Source organism: Phoca vitulina, unplaced genomic scaffold (assembly GCF_004348235.1).
Source record: "Phoca vitulina isolate PV1807 unplaced genomic scaffold, GSC_HSeal_1.0 scaffold20, whole genome shotgun sequence".
Classification (NCBI taxonomy): domain Eukaryota; kingdom Metazoa; phylum Chordata; class Mammalia; order Carnivora; family Phocidae; genus Phoca; species Phoca vitulina.
The window spans coordinates 4,038,326-4,066,020 of record NW_022589723.1 but is presented as its reverse complement, the minus strand read 5'-3'; the positions used below and the strand labels follow the sequence as shown (position 1 = coordinate 4,066,020).

Here is a 27,695-nt window from a genome sequence, read left to right as displayed (position 1 = left end):
TAGTGATATTAAGTGTATTCAAGGATAAATAATAGATGCAGAGAAATTAGATGAGTTATTTCCCCTGTTATTTCCTAGGCAAGATTTTAGGGGCAGGAGTTCTGTGTCACAAGGAATTTTATTTAGAGGCAGATTTGTTCAGAGTTACTAAGCCAAGTAAAGACTGAAAACATTGATAACACCTGTGCCAGAACTGACACATGACCTAATTTTTAAGTGGCACTTTTATATTTTTCTCCCAGCTGTCTGTGAGAGCTCTTACTTGCTGTCCTGTTGTGAGAAACAGTAGCCGGTAGATTTTATCTCCTTCCACCTTCTTGGCATGCCAGAAGGAAAGGGATAGTCCCTGAATGGGTCAGTTGTCAGAAATTATTGCTCCCAGTATAGCTGTTTATAACCAGAGGGACTATATGATACGTTTATCCAGTAATTCTGAAGGAATCCAGCAGCAAAGCTGGCCACATGTTTAACAAATGGCCACTGTAGTGGGTGTAGTTTGTGACAGATTGTTTCTATGATTCCTGGATCCTTCAGAAGAGTTCCAATCTAATCTAGTGCGTTACACATCTAGAGTACTGTATATCTTTATTGTTGCTAAATCTTAAGAGAGACATTAAGTTGCCGGAGAAGGTTTTATACTTACTACCTTTGGCATTTAAGAAAGTATTAAAATAAACACTGTTTTACACAGTTACCTAAACTCCTTTCCTTCATTACTTTGGAGACTTCTATCAGAAGGACATTAAACAGTCTTTTTTTTCCCTTTCATCCTTTTAAACATAGGCCTCTGATAGAATGAGAAATGTAATGGATAAATTTTGATGGGCAAGAGAGGGAACAGTAGGGTATTGTGGAACAAGTGATTCATAATATGGGGCATGGTGGGGAGAAAAGTGTTTTCTGGGAGGCCAGAGCCAAAATTCACTCCCTGTGTTGATCACAGATGGAGTAACTAAATAGAAAATGGAGGCAAAAAATGAGAGGGAGGTTCTGGAAGTAGTAATGAATATTGTCCTGTAGAAACAATAGTTTTGAAGAGTTTAAGCTAAATATATAAAACATTCTTCTTGTTCCTTCAAAAAGGTATGACGTTCAGGCCCATATCTTCTCCATTTCCCCATTTAAAATTAAGGAAACTGAATTAAGGACACAGAAATGCTGGATTCTGCTCCAGAAGGCACAGCCAGGATGGAGTGGATACAAATGGTTGAAGGGAGAAAATAGTTGAGCTCACTGTTACATAAGGGTTTTTTTAATGTAGATCTGAGATGTCCCACAGTGAAATGATCTGCCTTGGTGTAGTAGTTCTCGTTGCTTCTCCTGCTTCTAATTTGTTGGGAAGTAAACAATAAAGTCATTATTATGAATCAGAGCAATTATTGCTAGCACACTTAAACCCCAGTCCATATTAAGACAAACCAGAATGGTCCCAATACTGTTAGCTACACACTGACATTGCTGATTTGATTTAGTTGTATATCTTATTACCACGGTTATGAGCAAGCAGACTATTTAAGTTTGCATTTATGTCCTACAGTGGCTAACAAAACAAATCAGGAAAGCAATGAAGATTAAGTGATATGACATTACATGGATATGTGATCTAAATTTATGTCCCTTGTCTTCCCATGTCTCTACTTATAATAGAGCTGGGGATCCAGTTGAGTCCAGTATTGGGTCTAATGACTGAGAAGCTATGGACTTTGGTACAAGTTTCCTATTTCTGGACATTTACTTAATAAAATTTTTATTTGCCAAATGAAACTATGTATATTCAACCATGTTCTCAATATGATATCTGTAAACAATGCTTTTGTGCTTTGATGAATTATTCTTGAGTTGACCTCTTTCAGGGAATGCAGTTAGACTGTTGTTGGACTGATAGTGATGGATAGTTTAAACTGATGTTAGAAACCTGCTGAATATGATATAGATGGATTATATGCCAACCATATTTTCAGTTAGTTATTAAGAATGCTAAAAATAAGAATTATGAGCATCCAATTTTGGAGCTGTAACATGACTTGGAGGGCTTATTCAGTAATGTATTCATGGCATAAAAGTTTATAATTTTAATATAAAGAGAAGTTTTCACTTTAATTATTCCTGTCAAACATTGAATTTTAAAGATTATAGGAAAACCCATAATTATATTACAATGCAAATATAATCATTGATCACCTCTGGTACTTTACATGTTTCTTATATCTCTTAAAGAGGATGAGAATTTGCCATCAAAGGACTAAAAACAATGATATTCTAATAAGTGAAAATGTCTTTATGTTTTACCAGGTCTTCGTAAGCATGATGTATGTTTTTTAATTACTGTACGGCCCACAAAACCTTATGGTACTAAGTTTGACCGGAGGAGACCTTTTATTGAACAGATTGGCCTGGTTTATGTGAGAGGCTGTGAAATCCAGGGCATGCTGGATGATAAAGGGCGTGTCATTGAAGACGGTATGGCGATCTGTAGTTTTGAAAGCGTGTGTGTACATAATGATAAGGTTCTGTGCCTTTTTTCTTTTTGCATCTTAGGTAATATTTTTTAGTTATTTTACATACTAAATCAACACAAAGAATTATATATAAAATATATGTAAGGTACCTAGCACCCACTTTTAGAAATAAATAATATGGTTTCTAAACTTTTTGTTAGATATTGAAAAGGACAGGATCTTTTGAAATTACCTTTATTTAAAACTTTCCTTTTATAATACTTTACAGTATTGCTTTTTTAAAACCTCTAAACACTTCTTATGACATATTTGTCTAATTTTTCCTTCTTAAGTTTTACTGATTTGATTCATTGTAGCAGTGGCTCTCAATTGGGAATAGCACTACCCTGCATTTTGAAATGTATGATGGTATTTATCTTGTCCTGTGCCCGGGGTAGGAGTGGGGGATGGTGAGCTATTGGCATTTGATGGATGGGGGCTAGGGATGCTAAACATCTAAACAGAGCTGCCTTGGGGCGCCTGGGGGCTCAATTGGTTAAGGTCTGACTCTTGATTACAGCTCAGGTCATGATCTGAGGGTCGTGATATTGAGCCCCGAATCAGGCTTTGTGCTGAGCCTGGAGCCTGCTTAAGATTCTCTCTCTCCCTCTTTCTCTGCCCCTTTCCCGTCACCCACTCATGCGCGCACGTGCCCCCACTGTCTCTCAAAAAAAAGAAAAGAAATTTAAACAGAGCTGCCTTGTAGAAGGAATCGTCATACCTAACATGCAAACATTACCCCATTTAGAAATACCGCCTTACAGGATTTGTCAGCTCTTTGATTTCTTAGGCTTATCATTGACTTTTCTTTGAAATTCTTCATCTTGTCCTGACATTCTTGTTGTACTTACTGTTAAATTATAACTGCATCTATGTCCAGTGCTTATTTCCCAATTTGTTTACTAAACTTCTCTCAGAACTTGAATTGACTTCTACTGCCTGTCATTTTAAGGTTGCACCATTGCTACAAGTGCTGGTAATTAAGCTGACCTTACTGCTAAAATAAAAGAAAATAGGAAAGGTGGAATAAACGTAAGGCCACATATTGGGACCAGCGTTAGAGGACTAAGACAAAAGTAAGGAGACGAGGCAAAGGGGCAAGAAAAAGCCTCTCAGCTTTCAGCTATTAGTATATGAAATTTCCTTTCACACTGGTGATATTAGGAATGGAATGTGGAAGGATGAAAAGAGTGATCAGTCGAGTGCTTACGCTAGGTAAGCTAGGTAATAGGAGCTCTGAATAACTGACAAAAGTAAAGTTGTTTGACTTCTAGGGCTCTTATTTTGGTTGAGGACATATACAGACAATTGCAGTCCATGGCATTGCATCATAAACATTACATCACAAACATTTTTCTGGGAAAGAAATAGGAAGAATTTAGGGAAAGGAGAAAATATTTTCAGCTTCTAGGCATTTGAAATGGATGAGTGGAAAACGTTCTAGTCAGGGGAAGGACTGGGGTTTAGTGTGGAGAATTTACTCATCATTTCTAGAAAAGGAATACTGCTAAGTTACTTTGGTATTTGAAAAGTATATATTTCACTTATCAAACTTTTTCAAAATGTCTAGGACCTGAGCCAAGACCCAATCTTAGAGGAGAGTCAAGGACATTTAGAGTGTTCTTGGATCCAAATCAGTATCAACAAGATATGACCAATACTATACAAAATGGAGCAGAAGATGTGTATGAAACTTTCAATATCATAATGAGGAGAAAACCAAAGGAAAATAACTTTAAGGTAATTTTTAGGCCATATAATTGAAGGTACTGTGTCCGATTTGAGTAACTTCTAAAACATAAATACATAGATCCTGGGTAAAAGAATGCTTTGTTAAGGAAATGATCACTGCTTTTATTCTGATTCTAAGTAATTCTCTTATATTATTAACATGTAGACTAAATATAACAACTTAAGAAAATTTATTTACTAAATCTATTTTGTCTTTCGATGAGTTTAGAAACTTACAATATAAATTAATCCAGGTCAGCCTCCTTCCTTGCTTTTTGTATATTAGATGCTCAGGATAGCAAGTATAAGGTAAAGGAAACTGCTTGTTTATTTGTTTCCTGGGAGTTCTTTTTTTAAATTAAAAGTAAGTGTACTTCCAAATCACTTTATCAATACAGATGTGAAACCCCGTAGCTCAGAATTACTTTATGATATAATGTGTTTTACTCATTAGCAGGAAAAGGGAGGTTTGGGGCTAGAGAATTTTACTTTTATAACTTAATGGAGATAAGGAGTTTTGATAGAAGATTTTTTCAATTATCTGAAACTACTATATTATAAAACGTAAACATTGAATGGTTTTAGCATTTGGTAACACTACCTTCTGCACAGGTACATTTCTTTTTTCTCTCCCCCCAAAACATAGTGCTTCTTATGCATTATCAGTTTATTACCTTTTTTTTCCCCTGTTCTTGTGATTAAAAAAAGAAGACTTCACATACAAAGGAATTTATTCCCCATTTTGCCCTATAGTTGAAGAGAAAACAACGGAACTATTCTTGATTTCTTTTTGTCTCACACCATGCATCCAGGTCATCAGTCAGTCTGGTTAGCTCACCACCTCCACTGACGCCACATCCAAGACACCTTCATCTCTCACATCCCTGCTTCCATTCTTGACGGCCCCTCCCCTTCTGCTATTCTCCACATAGTGATAGAATATGAATTATGCCTTGGTACCCTGTTCAACATACTTAATGGTTTCCCCTCGCAGTAGAAAATTATTACTGTAATCCAAGAGGCTCCTTCATTATCTGTCCTCTGGCCACCTCTCCCAGCATCATTTTCTAACACCTTTTCCTGATTCACTCCATGCCAGGTGTGCTGACCTTTCTGCTGTTCTTTAAGAATCCAAGCCTTTGTCCATGGTGTTCCCTCTACCAACACAGTCTTCCTCCCAGGTATTTACCTGGTTCGTTCCCTCACTGCACGTGGGCAACTCTGCTTAGATGTTAACTCCTAAGAGAAGCTTTTTTCTGGAAACCTTACCTAAAGTAGCATCTCCCCTTCTTCTCATTCTTAATCCAATTGTCTTCATTTCTCCTCACAGTCTTTGTTGTACCTGGTGACTATATATTTGTTATTTATCTGACTTCACCATTAGAATGCAGGTCTGTGAGGGCAGGGTCTCATTTGTTTGTCTCTGTTTTGTTTCTCAGTAATGATTGAATTTCAGTCACTTAACTAAAAATCGAAAAAAGTTCCTTCCTTATGTTCATTCATTTGACCATTTTATTTAATGCCCACCATGTGTCTGGCGTTGTGCTAAGTTGTATGGAGCCAATAAAGATGAGTAAGACACAGCTTATATTTTTAGGGAGTTTAGACTACTAATAAGGGAAGTTAAAAATATAAACAAATAACTACCATGAAATGTTAGAAGGTGCCAAAAGTCATAAGAAGGATGCAGATAAAAGTGTCATGGAAGGGGCTCCTGGCCGGCTCAGTCGGAAGAGCATGCGACTCTTAATCTCAGGGTTGTGAGTTCTAGCCCCACGTTCGGTGTATACTAAAAAAAGTAAACTTTAAAAAACAACAACAAAAAAGTGTCATGGGAGGTCAAAAGAGGCATTCAGATTCCAATCCAAGAAACAGGGGCAGTGATTAACTTTCCTGTGTTTGGGAAAAGGACAAATGCTCTTTTGGTGTCTTCAGTGTTTTATTATATACCTGGGCAGCATCCCTTATTTCCTTTTCTCTTTCCCAATTCGTACAGTGCCTGTTCTGACCTGGATGTTTTATTTCTTGCCTGAATAGTTGCACTAAATCGCTTCCTCTGCCCTAGCTCTGTTCTCCTCCTAGTCAGTCACCTGTTTTTCATATGCCTCCACTGATCATTTCAGTCAGCTTCTCAAAACATTTCTTTGACTTTCCATTAATGATGAAATAAACCACAGCTCCTTCGCAGATCCTCTGCTTTGAGCTAAATTGAAATGTCACTTTCCTCCATGAAACCTTTCCTAAGGTCAAAAGTCTTCCCTGCATGCATCTCTCGCCTACTTGGAACTGTGTTCTCATTGTATTTTGTAATACTCTGTATTGTGGACCAAATTCTGCTGCTTTGTGTCATTGCTAAGGACATATTTCATCTCCCTACTAAAAATTTAATTTTCTTAGAGAGTAGAGCTCTTGTTTTATCCATCATTATGTGAACATACTCATTTATCTGTCCATCCAGTGATTTGCCCATCTCATAGTCAAACTTCCTAGATCCCTGCTCTCATGGAAATGATATTCTAGTGGGGATTAGACAAATGATAAACAGGTAACTAAGTACATGAATAAGAGAATTTCAGGTAGTGATTAGTGCAAGAAAATAAAACAAGGTGATGTGATAAGAGTGTGATTAACATACACTGTGCTGTTACTTAGTTGTCCTGTTGTAGTGTATAGCATTTATAACATAAAAATGGTTGGTTTTGTTATTTTATTCTTTGTAATTAATAGCCTAGCCTTCTGATTTCCATATATGGGATAGAGCGCTTTCTCGAAGTAATTATTAGAAAGTCTAAAAGTTTACCTTGAGTTTTGGTAATTTGGACAATGTATATGTTAATAACTATAATGACTTTTTATTGTAGAATGTTTATTCTGAAATTTATTTGACATTTCACTTTTATCTTTTTGTCTATTTTTAATTTAAAATTTCTAATTTTATTTCTTCTGTTAATTTTAATATTTTTAAACTATGAGATGTTTCACAACTGAGGCATATATTAATATGCTTCTGGTTGTGTGTCGTCTTAACATTGAGGAACTATGGAATATAAAGAGGAGAAGACTCCAGGAATTTCTAAGAGGAAGCATCCTCTTTAAGGGTTTGTTCTATAATATTTTCTTGTTGTTGTGTAGTCCTGGTTAGGTTTTCATTCTACCCAACGGGAGTCAAGTGATGAACTCATTTATGACATTCTGTCTAAATGAACTCCCAATGGATAAACTGTCCTTGCTAAGTTTGGTCTTTTGTTTAACTCAGTGTATGGTATCAGCTGAAAATATAGCTGTTGATTTAGTCTAGCCAAGCACCTGTCAGCAGAAAATAGCTTCTTGCCCTGAAACACTCGGGAATTTCGGATTAGTGCAGCCAGCTCTGCATTCCAGTGAAGTGCAAATGTTTGAGATGGCTTCTTGACACAACCCTTTTCTGTCCTTTCACTGGCAGGCTGTGCTGGAGACCATTCGGAACCTGATGAATACTGATTGTGTGGTACCTGACTGGCTGCATGACATCATTTTAGGTTATGGGGATCCAAGTAGTGCACATTATTCAAAAATGCCCAATCAGATTGCCACTCTTGATTTCAATGATACATTTCTCTCCATTGAGCATTTAAAAACCAGCTTTCCTGGTCATAATGTTAAAGTAACTGTGGATGACCCAGCTCTACAGATACCCCCTTTCAGGTAAAGTCAGAACTGGATATACTCCTTTCAAGCTTTCTGTAGCCTGTGTGAGATAGGCCATTGGACTGTAGCTAAAGTTTTGAATATCTTGATTTTGTTTGGGCAGTCTTTACCTTCACCATATAATGACTGGGATAAATTTATTTTATTTGACTCCGTTTCTTAGTACAGAAAACTGTTTTAAGTCCATAAGAAAAGTAGGGGTGCCTGGGTGGCTCAGTCGTTAAGCGTCTGCCTTCGGCTCAGGTCATGATCCCAGGGTTCTGGGATCGAGCCCCGCATTAGGCTCCCTGCTCAGTGGGAAGCCTGCTTCTCCCTCTCCCACTTCCCCTGCTTGTGTTCCCTCTCTCACTGTGTCTCTCTCTGTCAAATAAATAAATAAAATCTTCAAAAAAAAAAAAGACCATAATAAAAGTAGCCTCACGTCTAACAGGGACCAGTAAGTGCTTGTTGTCTGAAGAGCATTATATATAAACATACTTATAGTATTTGACTAAAGAAATATGCCTTTGTCTATTATGTATAATCTGGTATATTTCCTAATTAATGGACATAGTCATGGGATGTTGAACTTTCTTTTGTTTTCAGGGAAAAAATTCTGTTTTTCTTTTAAGCTTACTTGCTTTCACAAAACTTACATATTCACAATATAGTTACAATTCATGTTAAAGGAGCTTTGGTTTTAATTTTGAGTAGAAATGGAACAAAGTACCTGAAGCAGCAACTCATCGCTCTTCCCTGAATTCTATTACATGGAAAAAGTGCACATAGAGAATTCTTTTTTTTTTTTTTAGTTTAATTTTAATGTATTCATTGACCTCACCTCCTGAGGTGTTCCAACCCCAGGCTAAAAACTTTTGCCCTGCCTTAGGGCACCTGGGTGGCTCAGTTGGTTAAGTGTCTGTCTTTGGCTCACGTCATGATCTCAGGGGCCTGGGATCGAGCCCTGCTGAGCAGGGAGCCTGCTTCTCCCTCTCCCTCTGCCCCCCACCCCCTGCTCGTGCTCTCTCTCTCTCTCTCTCTCTCTCAAATAAATAAATAAAATCTTTAAAAAAAAAGAAAAAGAAAAAGAACTTCTGCCTTAAAGGCTTGATACTCCCAAGAGTCTCCTAACAGGGCTCCAGCCTGTCTCTCTAGCCTTATTTTCTCTATTGTAACCGTTCTGGCAAAACTGGCCACTTGTACTTGAAACTATAGTCTTACTTCTTCCCAGAATATCTTCCCTTCCATGTTCGTATGTCTAATTTCTTTGAAACTCATCTTTGCTGCCATCTCTCCCATGAAGCCTTTTCTTACTTAAGGAGGGACAGTGTGTAAAGCACTTCATAGTGCATGGATATAACTATAGAAATGCTCCTTCTTTGATTCTCCCTTAATCAGTTGACTTTTTCTAATCTGAACACCATTAACACACATTTTAGTGCTTTTAAGTCTACTCTTTTCAGAATATATGTACAGATAGTGAGTTCCTTTAAGACATAAATATTTCTTTCTGATCTGATTATCCTCCATACAATGTCATGCGCAAGGTAGGTGCTTGGTAAACATTAATTGTAAAAATGAACAAAGATTTTGGTCTTGTAGGATAACTTTTCCAGTAAGGAGTGGAAAAGGGAAGAAAAGGAAAGATGCAGATGGTGAAGATGAAGATATTGAAGAGGCAAAAACCTTAATTGTTGAACCTCATGTCATTCCTAATAGGGGTCCTTATCCTTACAACCAACCCAAACGGTAATTTTACTGTCTGTATTAATTGTAATAATAAATAATAGTTTGCTATTTTGGATTAATAATAGTTTAAAATTTACTGATCCTTTAGAAACCCCAGGAAGCTTCTGTTTCTGGACCCTCTTTCCTTGTATTCTGTCAGACAGCTAAATAGCTCAGACATTTTTGGTCGTTCTGTAGTTATATTTCCAAAAGAAACATTTTTGGGTACTATGAGAAATAAATATTAAAGGGCTACCTTAATTTGAGCACAGCATTCTTACTTCAAGACCACGTGTTACATGTAGCAGCTACCCTCATGCATGGGTGCCATGACTAAAAAAGTAGCATTATATATGGTATTAGATTGGGAACTGGAACTTTGACATTCCAGGTGAAATATAAGATGGGATAAGTATATTGAAAAATAATTGTAGTCTTTTTTTTCCGTAAGATTCATTCAGTTTTAGTTGGTCATTAGAGGATGGAGGTGAAGGGAATCATTCAGAAGAGATTGGTTTAGTCTTGTAAGATGTAAAAGTCTGGAGATTTGCCATCCAACATTGTTCTTATAGTTAACAATACCATATTATGCAACATTGTTCTTATAGTTAACAATACTGTATTAAAGTTTGTTAAGAGGGTAGATCTCATGGTTTTTTGTTTTTTGTTTTACCGCATACATGCACATGCACACTCACACAACCACCCACCCAGGGGAGAAGAGATTGGGAGAATGGGGCATATACAGAGGAGACATTTAGACCTCCGGTCATTGTTGTCTAAAGTTTTACCAAGTGTTGTTCATCTGTGTTTTTAACCAACTTTTTATTTACTCTTATTTGCAGTAATACAATTCAGTTCACTCACACACAGATAGAGGCTATCCGTGCTGGAATGCAGCCTGGGCTAACTATGGTAAGAGAACTATTGTTACACATGTTTTTACATGGATTCAGACAAGAAGTAGGCCTCAAATGTTTAGAGTATATTTGAAGCACAAAAGCCCAACTGAATTTAAGTGTTTGTAAGTCATTGTGGCATTGTTTGCATATGGAGATTTTGCTTACTGCTCATTTCAGTATTCATAAATTAAGTTTTAATGGAACATAGCTATGCCTGTTTGGTTATGAATTGCCCCTGCCCAGTTTTGTGCTGTAACAGCAGAGTTAAAATACTTGCAGCAGAGATTATATGGCCTGCAAAGCCTGAAATGTTTACCTGCTGGCCTTTTACAGATAAAGCCTGCTGACAACCAGTTTAAAAGTGTGTTTAGTTTCCAAGTATTTAGAGACTTTCCTGTTAAATCTTCCACTTACTAATTTCTGGTGTAAGTCCTTTATGGTCAGAGACAATACTTTGTGTGATTTCAATTTTTTATTTTTTTAATTTGCTAATTAATTTTTAATTTTTAAAAGCAATTTTTGCTTTTTTAATTTGTTTGTTTTGTGGTCCAGGATATGATCTCTCTTGGTGAATATTTCAACACACTTAAAAAGAGTGTTTATTCTGTTGTTTTGAGGTGGAATGTCCTATATATGTCAGATTCATTTGGTTCAATATTTCTCTGTCCTTGCTGATATTCCACCTACTATGTCTGTTGATAACTGAAAGAGGAGTATTGAAGTCTCCAACTACAATTACATGTTTATCTGTTTCTCCTTCCATTTCTTTCAGTTTTTGCTTCATGTTTTTTAAAGCTTTATGGGTAGATACATACATATTCAAGGTTGTAATGTCTTCTTGGTGAATTGATGCATTTATTATTATGTAATGTCTTTTTTCATCACTGGTAATTTTTTTTGTTCTGAAATGTACTTTGATATTAATAGAGCCACTACAGTTTTCTTTTGATTAGTGTTTGCATGGTATGTCTTTTCCCATTATTTTATTTCTAACCTACCTATTAATGTTTGACGTGAACTTCTTGTAAACAGCATCTATTTGGGGTATGTTATTTTCTTCGCTCTGACAGTCTCTTTTAATTGGTGTGTTCAGACCATTTACATTAAATGCAATTGATACATTTGGATTTAGGCCTACCATTTTATTATTTATTTTATGTTTATTCCCTTTGTTTTGTGTTCCTGTTTCTCTTTTTTTGTTTTTACTTTCTTTTGGGTTATTTACATAGTTTTTAGTGTTTCATTTTAATTTATTGTGTTCTTTTATATCTCACATAGTTTTTTCTTAGTGGCTGCTCTAGAGAATTAACAGTATAAGATACTTAATTTTTCACAGTCTACTTAGAATCATTATTTTGTCTCTTAAGTTGAATAAAAGATCCTTACCTCCATGTAGGTCCCTTTCCCTTTTATATTGTAGTTGTTATGGATATTGTGTCTATATACATTGAAAATACTGTCAGGCAATGTTAAAGTCAAACATTTTTTTAAATTATTTATTTGAGAGAGGGCGAGCATAGGTGTACACGCAAACGGGGAGGGGCAGAGGGAGAGGGAGAGATAATCTCCAGCATACTTTGCACTGAGTGCAGAGCCTGACACGGGGCTCAATCTCACAATCCTGAGATCATATCCTGAGCCAAAATCAAGAGTCAGACGCTCAAATGACTGAGCCATCCAGGCACCCCAGAAAGTCAAACATCTTAAAGGGGTGAACTCTAGAGAAGAATCTATTATAAATTTGCCATTTTTCTTTCATTCCTGATATTTTAAGTTTGCTCTGATGTCACTTCCGTTCTGTCTGAAGAACTCTTTTACCACTTAAGAGTAGGTCTGCTAGCGGGGCACCTGGGTGGCTCAGTCATTAAGCATCTGCCTTCGGCTCAGGTCATGATCCCAGGGTCCTGGGATTGAGCCCCGCATCGGGCTCCCTGCTCGGTGGGAAGCCTGCTTCTCCCTCTCCCACTCCTCCTGCTTGTGTTCCCTCTCTCATTGTGTCTCTCTCTGTCAAATAAATAAAATCTTTAAAAAAAAAAAAAAAAAAAGTAGGTCTGCTAGCAATGAAATATCTTAGTTTTTCTTCATGTGAGAATGTCTCTGAATCATCTTCATTCTTTAAAGATATTTTCACTGGACATAGACTTCTATGGAGTTCTTTCCTTTCAGCACTTTTAAAATGTTATTCCCCTTCCTTCTGGCTTCTGTGGTTTCTGAGGGAAACCCACAGTCACTTCAAACATCTTTTTGCTATATGTAATGTATCATTTTTTTCTGGTTGCTATTAAGAATTTTTCTTTAATTTTCAGCTATTTAATTAAGATGTATTTGGGCTTGGATTTCTTTGGGATTATTCTATTTGGAGTTTGCTGAGCTTCCTGAGTCTGTAGATTTAAAATGTCTTTTGCCAGATTTTAGTTTTCAGCTATTATTTCTTCATATATTTTTTCTATGCTGTAAACTTCTCTTGTTCTAAGACTTCAGTAACATAAATGTTAGACTTTTTAGTATTGTCGCATAGATTCATGAGGCTCTGTTTATTCATTTGTTTTCAATCTTTTCTTTCTGCTTATTTTTTTGGGTTGGGTGATTTATATTGCTCTGTTTTCACCTTCACTGACTATCTTGTCCATTCTGTTATTGAACTCATCCAGCAATTTTTTAAATTTATATCTCAGTTTTAGAATGTCCATTTTCTAACAATTTGATAACTTAGTAGTTTGATATGTGTTCATCTCCTTTTTAGGTTGTGGGTCCACCAGGTACTGGAAAAACAGATGTTGCAGTCCAAATCATATCCAACATCTACCATAATTTCCCAGAGCAGAGGACTCTGATTGTTACTCATTCTAATCAGGTGAGTGTGTGCGTGTGTGTGTGTGTGTGTGTGCATGTGTACTCACATATGTAGGATGGATGGTAGGGGAGATAAAGGAGTGGGGAGTGAATGAAAGCACAATGGAGATTTCTGTTTGTATGATAAACTGACCATAGGTACGACAGAATACTGAAAGGCTGATGAGTATAGTGTTTGCTGTTGAGTTACTCTTGGATTGTTACTGGTCATGACATATATATATATATATATATACACACACACACACAATATATATATATACACAATATAAAATATATAAACAATCTTTTATTTCTAATGGAGAGGGTCAAAATGCGGGAAAGCTAAGAAGACTACTTGGATTTATGGTCAAATATTTGGATTAAATTAAATTGCTCCCCACCCTCAACCCCCACCACCTTCCATGCTAAGCTAAAGCTTTTACTTTGAGATTGAAAGCATTAACCATTACTGGTAACATTTTTCATCCTTTAGTAGAATGAATATTACCAAAAGACTAAGGCTCAAATGTATTAATACTGGATTAAGTTGTATATCCTTATGAGGTTTATATCATGGAAGGACTATTTTATGCTGTAGATTCAATACATAAGGCATTTACAAACCACTAAAGCAATAAAAACAAACTTTTCTCACATAAATAATGTCTGAAAAATGATCTTTATATCTATGTGTGTGCTATGGTAGTTCTTCCAAAGCTGTCACTATCATAGAAATGAGTAGGACAACTACATTCACTAGCTCTTTTGTAAAACATGAAAGGCAGCTCTCAGAACTTCATGAAACTTGCAGGATAGTCTAACCTCCATAGATACTTATGTTTTCTAAATGGTGATTTCAGGTGGCCACTTCTTTAAAAGAGTTGATCTACAAAGAAGCACTGGGTTTTTAGAATGCAAAATATCACTTACTCTTTTATTTGTCAACTTTTAATCTACAGATTTTTAAGACTAATGCTATCCAGTTCATTCACTTGTTTTTATATCTTTGAAGTTTGTAAGAAGTGGTTGCGTTATTATACAGTATACTAAAATTGTGCAGGGGAGAAAGTTGACCGAGGCTTTATCTTAATTAAACAAATTACGTAAAGGCCTTTTTTTCTTCTATTTAGTAAAATTTAATCTGTAATAATCTTACCTATTTCCCAATTCTTAAAATGAATAAAGAGTAATTCATTTGTTGTTGTTCTAACATAGTATTTTTAGTAAGTTTTTTCATAACTTGATAATGACTTTTCGGTAGAATCATCTACTTATGATCTACTTGTATAGTACAATTACAGAGAAAGTTGTTTTACAGATATAACCGAAGACTTCATTGTTTGCTAATGAATGATCCCTAATAATCGTATCATCCTCAGTGATGTCTATTTAATTGTTGATTTGTTGATTTTTTACAATTGTTTCATTTGTCAGATCTTCATTTGCATACTTACTGCAAACAGTTCTTCAGTATTACTTTAATTCATAATGAAGTCTTGCAGTTTTTTCTGAGAGTGCAATGTGGGAGTATTTTTTGTTCTCTAAATCTTTGTGGTTCCTGAGTTTGGATGGTGAGTAATGCCATGTGGTCTGATCCATTGGATCCCAGGTTTTGGATGGAGAGCATCAAGAGTTTGGATAGTGGGGAATTTTTTTCTGAAAATTCATGTTAACTTCTTCAGTATCTGAGCTCTAACTGCTAGAATTGTGATAGCAAAGGATATCTGTTTTTACATTCTATAACCTGGATATTTATAAGACTGGATGTGACTTCATGGGCAAGGTTAGATTGATGGTAGGTTAAGAGAGAGGTTTGGCTGATTTTTAAATGATGTATTTAAAATTAGCATTATCTTTCCATACAATGAAACTTTTGCCTTTCCACAAAACATTGTAACTGCAGATGTTCAGGTAATTAATACTAGGATTTAAGGGAACCCTAAATACGAGCATTTCATAGGTAGAAAGGAGCGACTTCTAGATGGCTTCCATCAGAATAGTTTGCAATAAATGAGTGCTCTGCTCATTGTTGTTATAGAGAACTTTAGACCTTTGGCCTAAGATTTGAATGATGCACTTTATCTTTCCACTCTGTGGTCCTCTTGATACATTCTACCTACACACTCACTGCCTGAGAGTCCTTCAACCACAAAAATGTTTCAGTTTCCTGCAACCCATGGATATTCTATTGAGTGAAATCTTGGTGTGTTTATTAATTATTTTAGTAACTGTTACTATTTGGGGAAAATAGAAACTAATCCAAAGCCTTTCTTTTTTTCATAAATTAGAAGCAAAGATTTAATGATTAGATGGTTTTGATGGTTTTCAGTTATTCAGTTGGCCAAATATATATAGGCAACAATATCAGAAATCAAGAAAAATACTGTTTCATTTAAAATGTAAATGACCTAACGTAAGACTTGTTTCTTTCTGTGTTTTGAAGTTGATTCTTATCTGACTGGACAATGCTCATTCTTTTATGTCTTTCTAAATGTTAGTTTTTCTTACTTTTAAAGGAGCTGCTGGTTCATTAAAATTCACCACCATCCTTTTTGTTTTATTCTCCAGGCCCTGAACCAGTTGTTTGAGAAGATCATGGCTTTAGACATTGATGAGCGCCACCTCCTGCGTCTTGGTCATGGGGAAGAAGAGCTGGAGACAGAGAAAGATTTCAGCAGGTGAGCAAATGGGGATGAGTTTTGAAATGATATACAAAACAATTTTTAACCTTCTCCACTTTTTCTTTATTAAAGAAACACCGAGAGACAAGAGTCATGAATAATACAACTTGATTTTGAAAGGTTCTAGCATAACCTACTTGTAGTTGACCTAAAAGTCTGGTCATGATCTCCCTCAGCTCCAGTTTTGTGTGTTTATGCCTTTTTTTCCTAAAGAATACAGTTACTTCAGTAAAGAGAGTTATCTTGTTCATCTTTTTAAAATTGCAGATTGCCATTTGTTCTCTATTTATTGAGGTGATTTTTAATGTTGCCAACTCAAACTGTACAAGTTTACCTGATTCCACATTTCATCCAGACATTTAATTTGCGTGTATTTTAGATATCAATTAAAAAATTGGCTCATTTAATGAAACACAAATGAAGATTAATGACAGTATAAGCTTTGGGGTTGTAAGTCTTATTACAGCTACTTAATTGCCATTTAGCTGGACTTTATGTTTAACAGTACATGAAATAAAATGACTAAAATTTTACAAATCAGATTTCTTCTGCTGTTAGTATTTTAGGTTTTCTATTCACACTTTCTTTATAATAGTTCATTTATTTATATTTAAACCCATTTTTAAAGCATGATTTCAGACCATAATCATAACAAACAGCTGCACATATTTAATACAGCCTTTGGCTATTAAACATGACCTTTGACTAAATTGATCATAGACATCAAAAGAGCTAAAGGAGTGTTAAATTATTATGTTGCATCTATTTTGAGTTCCTGTATCACAGAGCTCACCAAACATTTGTTAGCTTTAAAAAATCATAGGGCAAAGAACGACACACATTAAGTTACTTGAGGCTCTAGATTCTTAATTTTGGATTAGCCAGAGATACTTCTCTGAATTCTTGCCATGAATATTTCTTCAAATTCAACTTACAAGAGTGGGCTAGACTCTAAAATTTAATAAGCCAGCATTCAGTGAACATAAAGGTGCGGGTGAAATGCTAATAAATACCGTAATTATAATTACACTGCAGTAGAATTTATAGGTTTTTTTTAAATATTATAATATAATAGAAGTAGAACTTTAAAAAAATATCAGATAATAACAACTTTCTGAAAACAAAAATACTTTTTGCTTTCTGATACATAAGCCAAGTCCCAGGTCTTATTAGTAGGTATGTGCTTGTTCAGTTGGACATATTCTTTCATTTCTCTCCTTTTATAGTAATGAAAACGAAAAACAGTATCATTTCATAATAAAAGTACTATCATTTTCCCTAAAGAAAATTTTTCAGACTTTGTGAGATAGTAGAAAGGGAATGGTTATCCATAATTCCACTACTCCAAAACAACTTTTTGTTAGTTTTCTTCTTAATAATCATCTGTAAACATGCTATTATTTATAATTGTTGTATACATTGCTTCTTTAAGTTAAGACTTATTTTTTTAGTATAATTTGAGATTTACGGAATAATCGCATAAATAGTACATAGAGTTCCATTGTATATTGCTTTTTAAATTTAACCCTATATCACAAGAATTTTGGTATTTTTATTACACACTTTCTATAAGCATCTTCAATTTTTTCTCATTACCAAAGTGTTAATTACAGAAAAAGCATTAAACTCTAGATAAGCAAACAGAAAAAGGTTACCTGGTGTAACATTTATATCCTTCTAAGTTGGAAAATTCTTTAAACATAGACTCTGTCTTATATCCCTTTATTCTCAATCATTCTTGCTGGCTCAAAGGTGAATTTCTGATCTATGGGGCATTCAAGAACATGATTTCCCTCTTTGTCCAATCTTTAAACATGACAGCAGCAGTGTTTACGCTATTTTAATTTTTGTTTAATGTTAAAAGGTTGTTATAGAAGGCACTTTGTTGGGGCGCCTGAGTGGCTCAGTTGGTTGAGCATCTGCCTTCAGCTCGGGTCATGATCCCAGGGTTCTGGGATCGAATCCCACATCGGGCTCCTTGCTCGGCTAGGAGCCTGCTTCTCTCTCTCTCTCTCTCTCTCTCTGCCTCTCTCTCTGTCTCTGCCTCTGTCTCTCTCTCTCTCTCTCTCTCTCTCTGTCTCTCATGAGTAAATAAAATTAAAAAAAAAAAGAAAGAAGGCACTTTGTTATTGTGGAAAGAGTTCTGATTCACTGCTGTTTTCTTAATTACATGCCTCTGAGCCAGGTACTCTTCAAATTTCAGTTTTCCTACTCATTCAGCAAATATTTATGAACCTACTAGGTTCAGGTGCCAGGCTACATGCTGGGACAACAAAGAATGATCAAATACATTTTAAAATTAATTTTCGAAGCCTTTAGAACTAATCTACTTCTAGGATAGTATAAAACAGGGTTATTCAAAGCAGCCAATCCGTAAACTATGTATTCTTGGTCTGTGATGAGATGAACTAGCACCAGAATGCACTGTACTGTTTCCCTTTTTGTGAAGGTCTTGTTATTAAAAAAAAAGAAAAAGAAAAGAATTAAATGGTACATTTAGAGACACAATTGATTTTCCTTCCTCACAGACCACTAACTAACATGTTTGCAGATCAACACTGATCCAAGAACTACCACTTATATTAAATATAAACAGTGTTTTCTACTGTTTTTTTTTTTTTTTTCCTGTTTGGCCATTTATACTTTTTATTATGGTTTTTTAAAGATTTATTTATTTGAGAGAGAGAGAGAGACAGAGAGCGGCGGGCGGGGGTGGGGGGGTGTTGGCCGGAGGCAGAGGGAGAGAGAATCTCAAGCACTCTGTGCTGAGCATGGAGCCCAATGAGGGGCTCGATCCCACGACCCTGAGATCATGACGTAAGCCAAAACCAAGAGTCGGATGCTTAACTGACTGAGCCACCCAAGGCACCCCGTTACGATTTTCTTAAATGTTTTGCTGACAGTTTGCTTAAAAATCTCTTCATTACATAATTTTGCTTTTTTGCTTATTTGAAATTTCTAGATATGGAAGAGTTAATTATGTCCTGGCTCGAAGAATAGAACTTTTAGAAGAAGTCAAACGATTGCAAAAGAGTCTAGGAGTTCCAGGAGATGCTTCATATACGTGTGAAACTGCAGGCTATTTCTTCTTATATCAGGTAAGAGATTAAGAGTTTTTAAATCATACGGTCTTCAGTTGGAAACTGGGATGGGTTCTTGAAATTCTTCGTGAAAGCCTATTTTTTTTGTTGAGTAGATTAAAATGTATGCTGTTGCCAAAGCTATATTTGTGAATATTAAATGTTTGTATTTCCTATTATCTTTTATTTTCTTGGCTAAATAGCTTCGCTTGATGACTCATTCACTGAAAGGCCAATGTTGCTACTTTTTAAATTTTTTTCCCTTTTCTTTCTTGCTACTGACAAATTTTCTAGTCTCTCTTTTTGTTTTTATTACTGTAGAAATATAACTAAATATGCTAGCTACCCAGTGGTAATAAAGTATCATTCTGTAACCTACTTCTATTCATATTAATCAGTTAATGAAGAAAAACATATTCTCCTTTCAAATTTCCAAAAATAAATTACGTTTTAGAACTAATTTCAAAGTAGGAGTTTAAGTTAAAAATTCTTTTGACTTCAGTTTAGAGGTGTGCTTTTGCTTTGGTTAGGGTTAATTTTTTAGGTGTGAAAACCATTAAGAAATAGAAAACTAAATAAAATGAACAAAAATAAACCTTAATAGTCAGTTTACTAATAATTTTAAGCAGATTAAGGCATAATCATATAATGGAGAATTTTATATAACTTTGTTCTCTTTGTACTCATGCTATTTGTATATTTTTAAGTCCAAATTGTAACATTGAAATTTTAAAATGTATATGAAAGAATAGGTGTATGCTCATAAGTAGATACCCAGACCAGTTCAATCCATTCAGAATGATCAGATTTCATGGTTTCTTGTGACACAGAGAAGATATACATCATCTTGCAAAGTAGCCTGCATTGGACTCAGGCAGTTTAGAACTTTGAATAATGGAGTAAAGATCATGCCTAAATGTATATTTGGCACAAAATAAAAATCACTAGGCTCTCAGTGAAAACTACTTTAAAAGTAGGAGAAATAATCTATAAATTTGTGGAGGCTTAAGTAATCGATTTGGGATAAACAAACTTGAAGCTTCACAGTACAGATCAACAATTTTCAACATGTAAGAATCACATTGGGAAAGTTATTTTAAAAGGAAATTGTCAAGTTCTGTCCCCAGAGATTTCTCTTTCAGTAGGAGGTGGTATCCAGGAATCTAAATCTTTATTTAGCCTCTCAGATGTTCTGCCTAAGAACCACACTTGGAGAAACCCTGACTGGGAGAATTACCAAAATTGAGATTAAGCAGGAACCGCATGGTAGAGGCATAGTAAAACATACCAGGATAACTATATCACAAAAGTCATAAAATGAGCTTTCAAATATATACTCAGTTTAACAGAAGTGCTTTGTAAATATACTAAAGAGAATTGGAAAAATTATAAAGGTCTGGGAGAAGGGTTGGCATTTACTAAAATGCTGCTAAAACCATATATGGAGAAAAACTGAGATAATGAAAAAATACAGAATTTCTTTGTCCAGAGAATTGGTTTTTTTGTCTTTTAAGCATCAGTAATACCATTTTGAGTATACATGGAGAATCTGTTATGTCTGAGATAAAGTCCCATAGATGACACTGAGGTTCTTTCCAGTTTATATATATTTATAAATTATTTATATTTTCATTTATCTTTATATATACACATATATTTTTTTCTTTTGAGAGGGAGAGCGTGGTGGGCAGTGTGGGGAAGAGAGGCAGAGGGAGAGAGAAAATCTTAACGCAGGGTTCACACCCAGCGCAGAGCCCAACTGGATCTCATGACCCTGAGGTCAAGACCTGAGCTGAAACCAAGAGTCGGACATGTAACCGACTGAGCCACCCAGGCACCCCTAGTTTTTCTGTTTTTGATTAAAGAACCTTTTTTCTATAATCTTAAAGGTCACTTTTAAAAAAGGGCCCTCTGTCTCAGTGACTCAGATAAGAAATAGTCCTGTTAGGTCAGGGATTGCTTTTCTTTCCCGTTACTTAGTAGATCTTATTTTTACTAGATTTCTTTTTTATTTTATCATTTAAAACATAATAATTAGCTAGGAATTTTAATCTCAAGTCCCTTTTTTTCATAGGTCATGTCTCGTTGGGAAGAATATATTAGCAAAGTGAAAAATAAAGGTAATACACTGCCAGATGTTACGGAAGTCTCCACTTTCTTCCCTTTCCATGAATACTTTGCAAATGCCCCTCAGCCCATTTTTAAAGGCCGATCTTATGAAGAAGACATGGAAATTGCTGAAGGGTGTTTCAGGCATATTAAGAAAATCTTCACTCAGCTTGAGGTAAGGATTCTCAGGTTTTTTAACTTGCCTTTAAAGGCTTTAAGTTTAGATGGTTTTTTTGTTTTTAATGAAGTAAATGTGGAATATTCACATCTTACAAACCAGATTGTTACTTTTAAGTGAGATTATTGAAAACATTTATAGTTTTAGTTCAAGAAATGAGTAAAAATTAAGATTTGAATTCAATCCCCATTATTCTGACTTTTCTGGTGTAAAAGTTAGCATTTAAGAAAGGAATGCTTCCCTCAAGAGATTCAACAGTGTTTCTTTGAATTGGAATCTGAGACTGCCACTTCCAAATGATGGAAAACATTTGAAGACTATAGCAGCCCCAGTCAGGCTCAGGGATCACATTCAGGCTCAGATTCCACAGTAAGATGATTTAGGATTACTCAGGTAACAGGGGCAGTGACTTTATCTGTTTTGTCTTTGTACCTTTTAGATAAGATGATATCTCTACTTCCTAGAGAAGTATCTGGCACATAGTATATGTTCAGTAAATATCAATGCGTGGTGTTGGTAGGGGGTAGGTGGATAGATGGTAGGTACAGAATAATAAATATATAGTATAATAATTTTAGAACCTACAAAACAATATTAGAGTATATTTATGATTATATAAACAAAGTAAAAGGATAAAAACATTTAATTCATAATAGTAGCTGTCTTAGGAGGGGTGGGGAGAGATTTAAACAGAGTCCCTCTCCTGTACCTGTCATGTTTTAACTATTTAAAAAACAAAAATGTTAAAAATATCTGAAATATGACATAATGTTCAGAATTTATAGGACTTGATACTAGGTTTGGGCTTGTTTGCTCCTCATTTAATATCTATTGTCCATCATTTTACCCTGCTCTATGGGGATCTTCTGCCACGGTCAGAGGTGGGCCTGATCCTTGGAGGTTTAATTTCCTGGCTTCCCATATTAGCTGACTTCTGGCTGGGTTTAGCCAATAAAAATGTGGCAGAAATAGAGAAGCTAGGATATTGCTCCACCAATTGTCTTGGGTTTCATCTCTTCCATGGCTCCAGTTTCTGTTGGCCTGGCTTCCTATGATTGTTGTTGTAGCTTATTCTGGTACCGCAGTCCCACTGCCTCCTTCCCTTAGCTGTCCTAGCCTAGGAATGGTCAAACTTCCTGCTATTGCTCATCTCTCAGTTACCTCAGCCATTCGTTCCCTGGCTGGCTTATATGCTCCTTTGTCACCTGTGAAATCAGACTCCCTGCATTAAATTTCCTTTGTTATGAATACTTGAAAAAGTTTCTGTTTTTGTGGAAGGACCTTGAGTAGATACTGTGGTGATAGATATTTTATTCAGTATTCTTGTTGATAACTGTCAATATTTTACCTTATACAAAAACAGTCCAAATTATAGCTTGAGTGTCAGTTATTATATGAACTCAATTAGTACCTAATTAATAATGAACAGAATTGTGATTCATTAGGCTTAGTTTATGATATAATTATATTAATTAATCAGGAATTAAGTCTGATAAACTGGATTGTGTGAATGTATGCATGAAACGTGTTTATTTTCCTAAAATATCTCTCTCTGACCCCCACTCCCATAGGAATTCAGAGCTTCTGAACTGCTTCGAAGTGGACTGGACAGATCTAAATACCTTCTGGTGAAAGAAGCCAAAATCATTGCTATGACTTGTACTCATGCTGCCTTAAAACGACATGATTTAGTCAAGCTAGGTTTCAAGGTAGGGACTTACAGTTTCATTCCTCAATTGATCATCTATTCAGCTGTTAGGTTTCTCTTTTCTCCCCTTTCCTTTCCTTTTCTTTTTCTTTTTTCTTTTAATTTTTATTTTTTTATTTAAATTTTCCTTTTCTTTTCCTTTCCTTTTCTTTACCGAGGCCGTTTCCCTTGAAGATTGGCTTACCTCTTACTGACATTCACATTTATAATTCCTTAAAAATGTCTTTTCTGAAAGTGATGATAATCTCTGATGTTTATATGATTAATGAACTCTAGACCTGATTTTTCTAAGTCTGCTTATCAGTAATATGTCCATTAAGTAACATAACCATATGATTATCTAAACAAATTGTAATATTTGTTAAGGTAAATTGATTTTTCACTATGTTAAAAAATCTCCAAACATAACTAAAAGCTATAAAAATAACATTTGACAATGTTTTTCACCTATTAGACATTTGTATCTTACATTGTTCATGTTTTAAATACACATCCACTCCCACTTATTTGTTCATTCAGTAGATGGAAAACCTTCCATGTAAGGATATGGAATACTCTTATTTATAAGACTGTAGATGAGATATTAAAATGATTTCATCATATGATAAAGACAGGAGAGCTAATGGGCACCATAGCCTGATAACCTATGACTTGTTTAAAGTGGAATGTAGTAAATAAGCAGTAAATTTGAATTTGCAGGCTCTTTATAACTTTGCTAGTGATACTGGCCTAAACTCTGACTTTTATGCAAGTCATTTAACTTCTCTGCAGTTGGTTTATCTGTTGTTTAAAATAGGGTTTGTGTACTGCTTTGAATTCAAAGTTAGAAAAGCATTTGTTGTTAATGAAAGTGACTGACAATTTTTAAATGTTGTGAGCTCACTGGAGGATAAGTGCTAAATAAATTCAAGGTGATAGAGTAGTTGCTATCTTGGATGGAAGGTTCCTCAGCTGCAAGGTTAGCACAAGCACGATAATTTATTAAAAGGTCTGTGAACTTATGTTAGTGGTGTGAACTTACCCTTTTGCAAATTAGTAGTGAGAATTTTTCACCTAAATATTTTGTTCTTGGGGCTGACATAGAAAATATGCTTGGTATTTGATATTAAATCATATCGGTTTAATAACAAGGGAAATGATGCAATCATAATTAACATTTTATGGTGTTGTGCAGCTTTTCACATGCATATTCTAAAAAACATTACTTGTAGCTTATCAAACTTCCATTAATCATTTACTTACAATATGCTATACATATATAGTTAGCATGAGTGCTGATAGTATGCCTTAGATCTTTTATATTTTTAAGTTTGAAGTTTTATTTTTATCAAACTTCCCCTGCATCTGGTTTATGCATTTAAAAACCTTGTAGAGCTACTTAACATGAAGAAAGGGCAGTCCCCTACTTCCCTGATTAGCCATTCTTTCAACACTTAGTATTTTCTGTGTTCTTTTTATCTGTATCAATAAAGAATGTTAAATTTGCATTTTAGGGGTACCTGGGTGGCTTAGTCAGTTAAGCATCTGCCTTGGTCTCAGGTCATGATCCCAGGGTCCTGGGATCGAGCCTCTCGTCGGGCTCCCTGCTCAGCGGGGAGCCTGCTTCTCCCTCTGCCTGCCGCTCCCCTTGCTTGTGCTCTCTCTCTCTCTCTGTGTCAAATAAATAAATTTGCATTTTCAACATTGTGTTTTGACCCTGTGCCATCCCCAGGGAGACATGCATGCACAGTCATGTGCTCTTTTCCTGCCTTAATATGCCCAGTATGGTTGTGTCATAATTTTGCTTTGTGATTAAAGTCGCCTTTTAAAAAGCAGAATCTATAGATACATTTTTTGTAAGTTAAATTGCATTAGATTTTCAGAGTTATTTTTCAGAAAGCAGGCTCTTTAAACCATCTTGAGCTGCTCCCACTCTGTTTTGCATATCCTGTCTATTATCCTCAGAGTCCACACAGGGACTTGTGAGAAAATATGGATCTTAGAACTCCTCCTCCTAAGCTCCCATGAGGATGACCTAATTAATCCTTGTAATAGGGAAATTCAGCATCAGATAGAGCTAGAGAAGACACCTATCCACATACCTTTAAGTATTTTCAATAAGGAACAGTACAGAATTGAACCTTAACTTTCATCATTGGATGTCCAATGGAAATTCATGTCAGCTACTTGTCTTGGACAAATAAATACAACCAAAGTTTGGTAAAAATGAGTAGCACAGAAATTACAGTATATGTGAACAACTCATTTAAAAACAGAGTTAACAGGGCACCCTGGCAGGAGCTGAAATTGGAAAAAAAAATTACCGTAATAAAATAAATAAAAAATAAAAGAGAGTTAATTAAGCATAAAGAGTAAATATGCTACTACCTTCCACCTTCCAAGGAAACAAAATAAGAGGAGAAAACATTAAAAACACAAAACAAAGGAATTCTAATTTGTACTTAGTGAGATTCTCAAAGAAGGTATTTTACCAATAAGACAAGAGGATGTCACACTAAGTAACAAGCAGAATTAGAAGTGGAGGGGAAGGAAAACATGTTGAGAATAGATCTAGAAGAGAATTGAGCAGATGGGAGAGCAGTAATCATCAAAGAAAATGAAATTTCCTTATGTTGGAGAAAGACTTGATTTTTCATTATTTTATAAGTGTGCAGTGCCTGATGTTACTGGAAACTGGGCTAGTGGAAGGATGCAGGCATCAAACAAGTAAATATACAGATAGAATTACATATTGTGATGTGCTATGAGACAAAGGAAGAGAGTTCTGTGGAATCAGGTTTAACTTGGGAGGTCAGAGAAGACATGGATAAAGTGGGTTTTAAGCTGGTACTTTAAAGATGAGGAAGAGCCAAGCAGACAAAAAATGAAGAGTAAATAGTACTGCAGAGGGCCTAAGGCCAGAATGGTTTTGCCATTTCTAAGAAAATGAAATAGGTCAACATGGCTGAAGCTTAATTAGTAAGGAGGAAGGTGGCATTTAAAGTAGGAGAGGAAGATGGGGGCCAAATTGAATAAAGGCCTGTATTAATTCACCTTTTACAGGCCTTTTCAGGGATCTTTTTCCTAAGATAAGTGGAAGCCAGGGAAGGGTTTGAAACCAGTTGGTGACATGATCTGATGCCTGTTTTATCAGTGGTTTAGGGGAGGCAAGCCAGGAAGGGGGAGGGGCTAGTAAAAGAGATTTCTGGCAGTAGTCAGAGTGGTGGCTTAGATTTTAGTGGTGGTGGTAGTAGAAATGGAGAGAGAGTTTTGAAGATAAAACTTTATGCTTTGATGACAAATTGAATGCCAGGGGTAAAATAGAGTTAGATTGTCAAGTGCTGGGTAGGATTCATAAGGGGAAAAAAAATAGCCCAAAAAACTACCCAGGGTAAGAATACCAATGGAAATGACCTCATATATAATCATAAATTGATTCTTCCTTATGTAGAACTTAAGGAACTGAGTTGAAAATAACTAAATTGATATACAATATAAGAAATGATATGCAGGATCTCTTCAAGGTAGAATTGTATATTCAGGGGCCTTCCTTGAGGTTACAGACTTGAACTAGAAAAGCAGGGGCATCGTGATAAAAAAGATTATGAACTTTCTGTTTGAATAATTTATATGATGTTATTTTTATCTGAAATTATTTGGGGTTTTTTTGGATAGTTGTTATAGTTATGGTGGTAGTTGTTTGGCTTTCAAGCTGTCTTTTTTTTTTTTTTTTTAAGATTTTATTTATTTATTTGGCAGAGAGAGACACAGAAAGGGAACACAAGCAGGGGCAGAGGGAGAGGGAGAAGCAGGCTTTCCACGGAGCAGGGAGCCCGATGCGGGGCTCTATCCCAGGACCCTGCGATCATGACCTGAGCCGAAGGCAGACACTTAATGACTGAGCCACCCAGGCGCCCCTCAAGCTGTCTTTTTAACAAGCTTTCCTTTTTCTCCATTTCTCAGTATGACAACATTTTAATGGAAGAGGCTGCACAGATCCTGGAAATAGAAACTTTTATACCTCTTCTTCTACAGGTAAGAAACAGAGATCTGAGACAAAGAAAGTAGAGTTTGAAGAATTCTGGGGACAGTGTCAAAAAGCTACACAGTTTTGGGGTGCTAATTGTCATAATTACATAATTCTTTTTAACTTCATTATGTTTGCTATTCTATTTTAAGCCTATAAACTTCCTTTAATCTAGTCACTGGTTATTTAGTAGTTTGTTTTGTTTCCAGGAGTACTATTTAAAAATTCATAGTTTATCTTTTAAGTTTTGAAAAGACAGTAATTTTAATCAAGAAAATTACATTGTTAAGCAGTCTGGTGGGTAGATGAGCTATTTTTTTCATTTCCTTTGTTAGAGTTGTTTCTGGAATTGTTTTTGATGTTCACTGAGTACATTGCTTTTCTTTATTTTGTGCCTAAATTTTTCTGAGCTTAATGGCGATGTTTAAGAATGTTTCTTATTGTACAATAGTCTTTACTATGGAAGAATTAAAAACAAAATGTGGAATTCCCAATTTAAGAATAGTGACTGCTTTAATTTATGGATAAATTGGATTCTAAAAGTTGTTTTATAAGCCAAGTTATTTGGAACTT

General features: G+C 35.4%; 1 protein-coding gene across 1 annotated transcript in view; it reads left to right on the top strand.

The window, feature by feature from the left end:
- The window catches only part of AQR (aquarius intron-binding spliceosomal factor), a 111,098-nt gene that overhangs the window by 70,429 nt on the left and 12,974 nt on the right, over positions 1-27,695 (top strand). Inside the window, exons 19-29 of the mRNA XM_032417944.1 lie at positions 2,293-2,460; positions 4,069-4,238; positions 7,672-7,913; positions 9,498-9,644; positions 10,469-10,538; positions 13,269-13,379; positions 15,929-16,038; positions 19,004-19,139; positions 21,196-21,405; positions 22,980-23,117; positions 27,059-27,130. Coding sequence (XP_032273835.1) covers positions 2,293-2,460; positions 4,069-4,238; positions 7,672-7,913; positions 9,498-9,644; positions 10,469-10,538; positions 13,269-13,379; positions 15,929-16,038; positions 19,004-19,139; positions 21,196-21,405; positions 22,980-23,117; positions 27,059-27,130 — 1,574 coding nt within the window. The remainder of the gene's footprint in view (positions 1-2,292; positions 2,461-4,068; positions 4,239-7,671; positions 7,914-9,497; positions 9,645-10,468; positions 10,539-13,268; positions 13,380-15,928; positions 16,039-19,003; positions 19,140-21,195; positions 21,406-22,979; positions 23,118-27,058; positions 27,131-27,695) is intronic.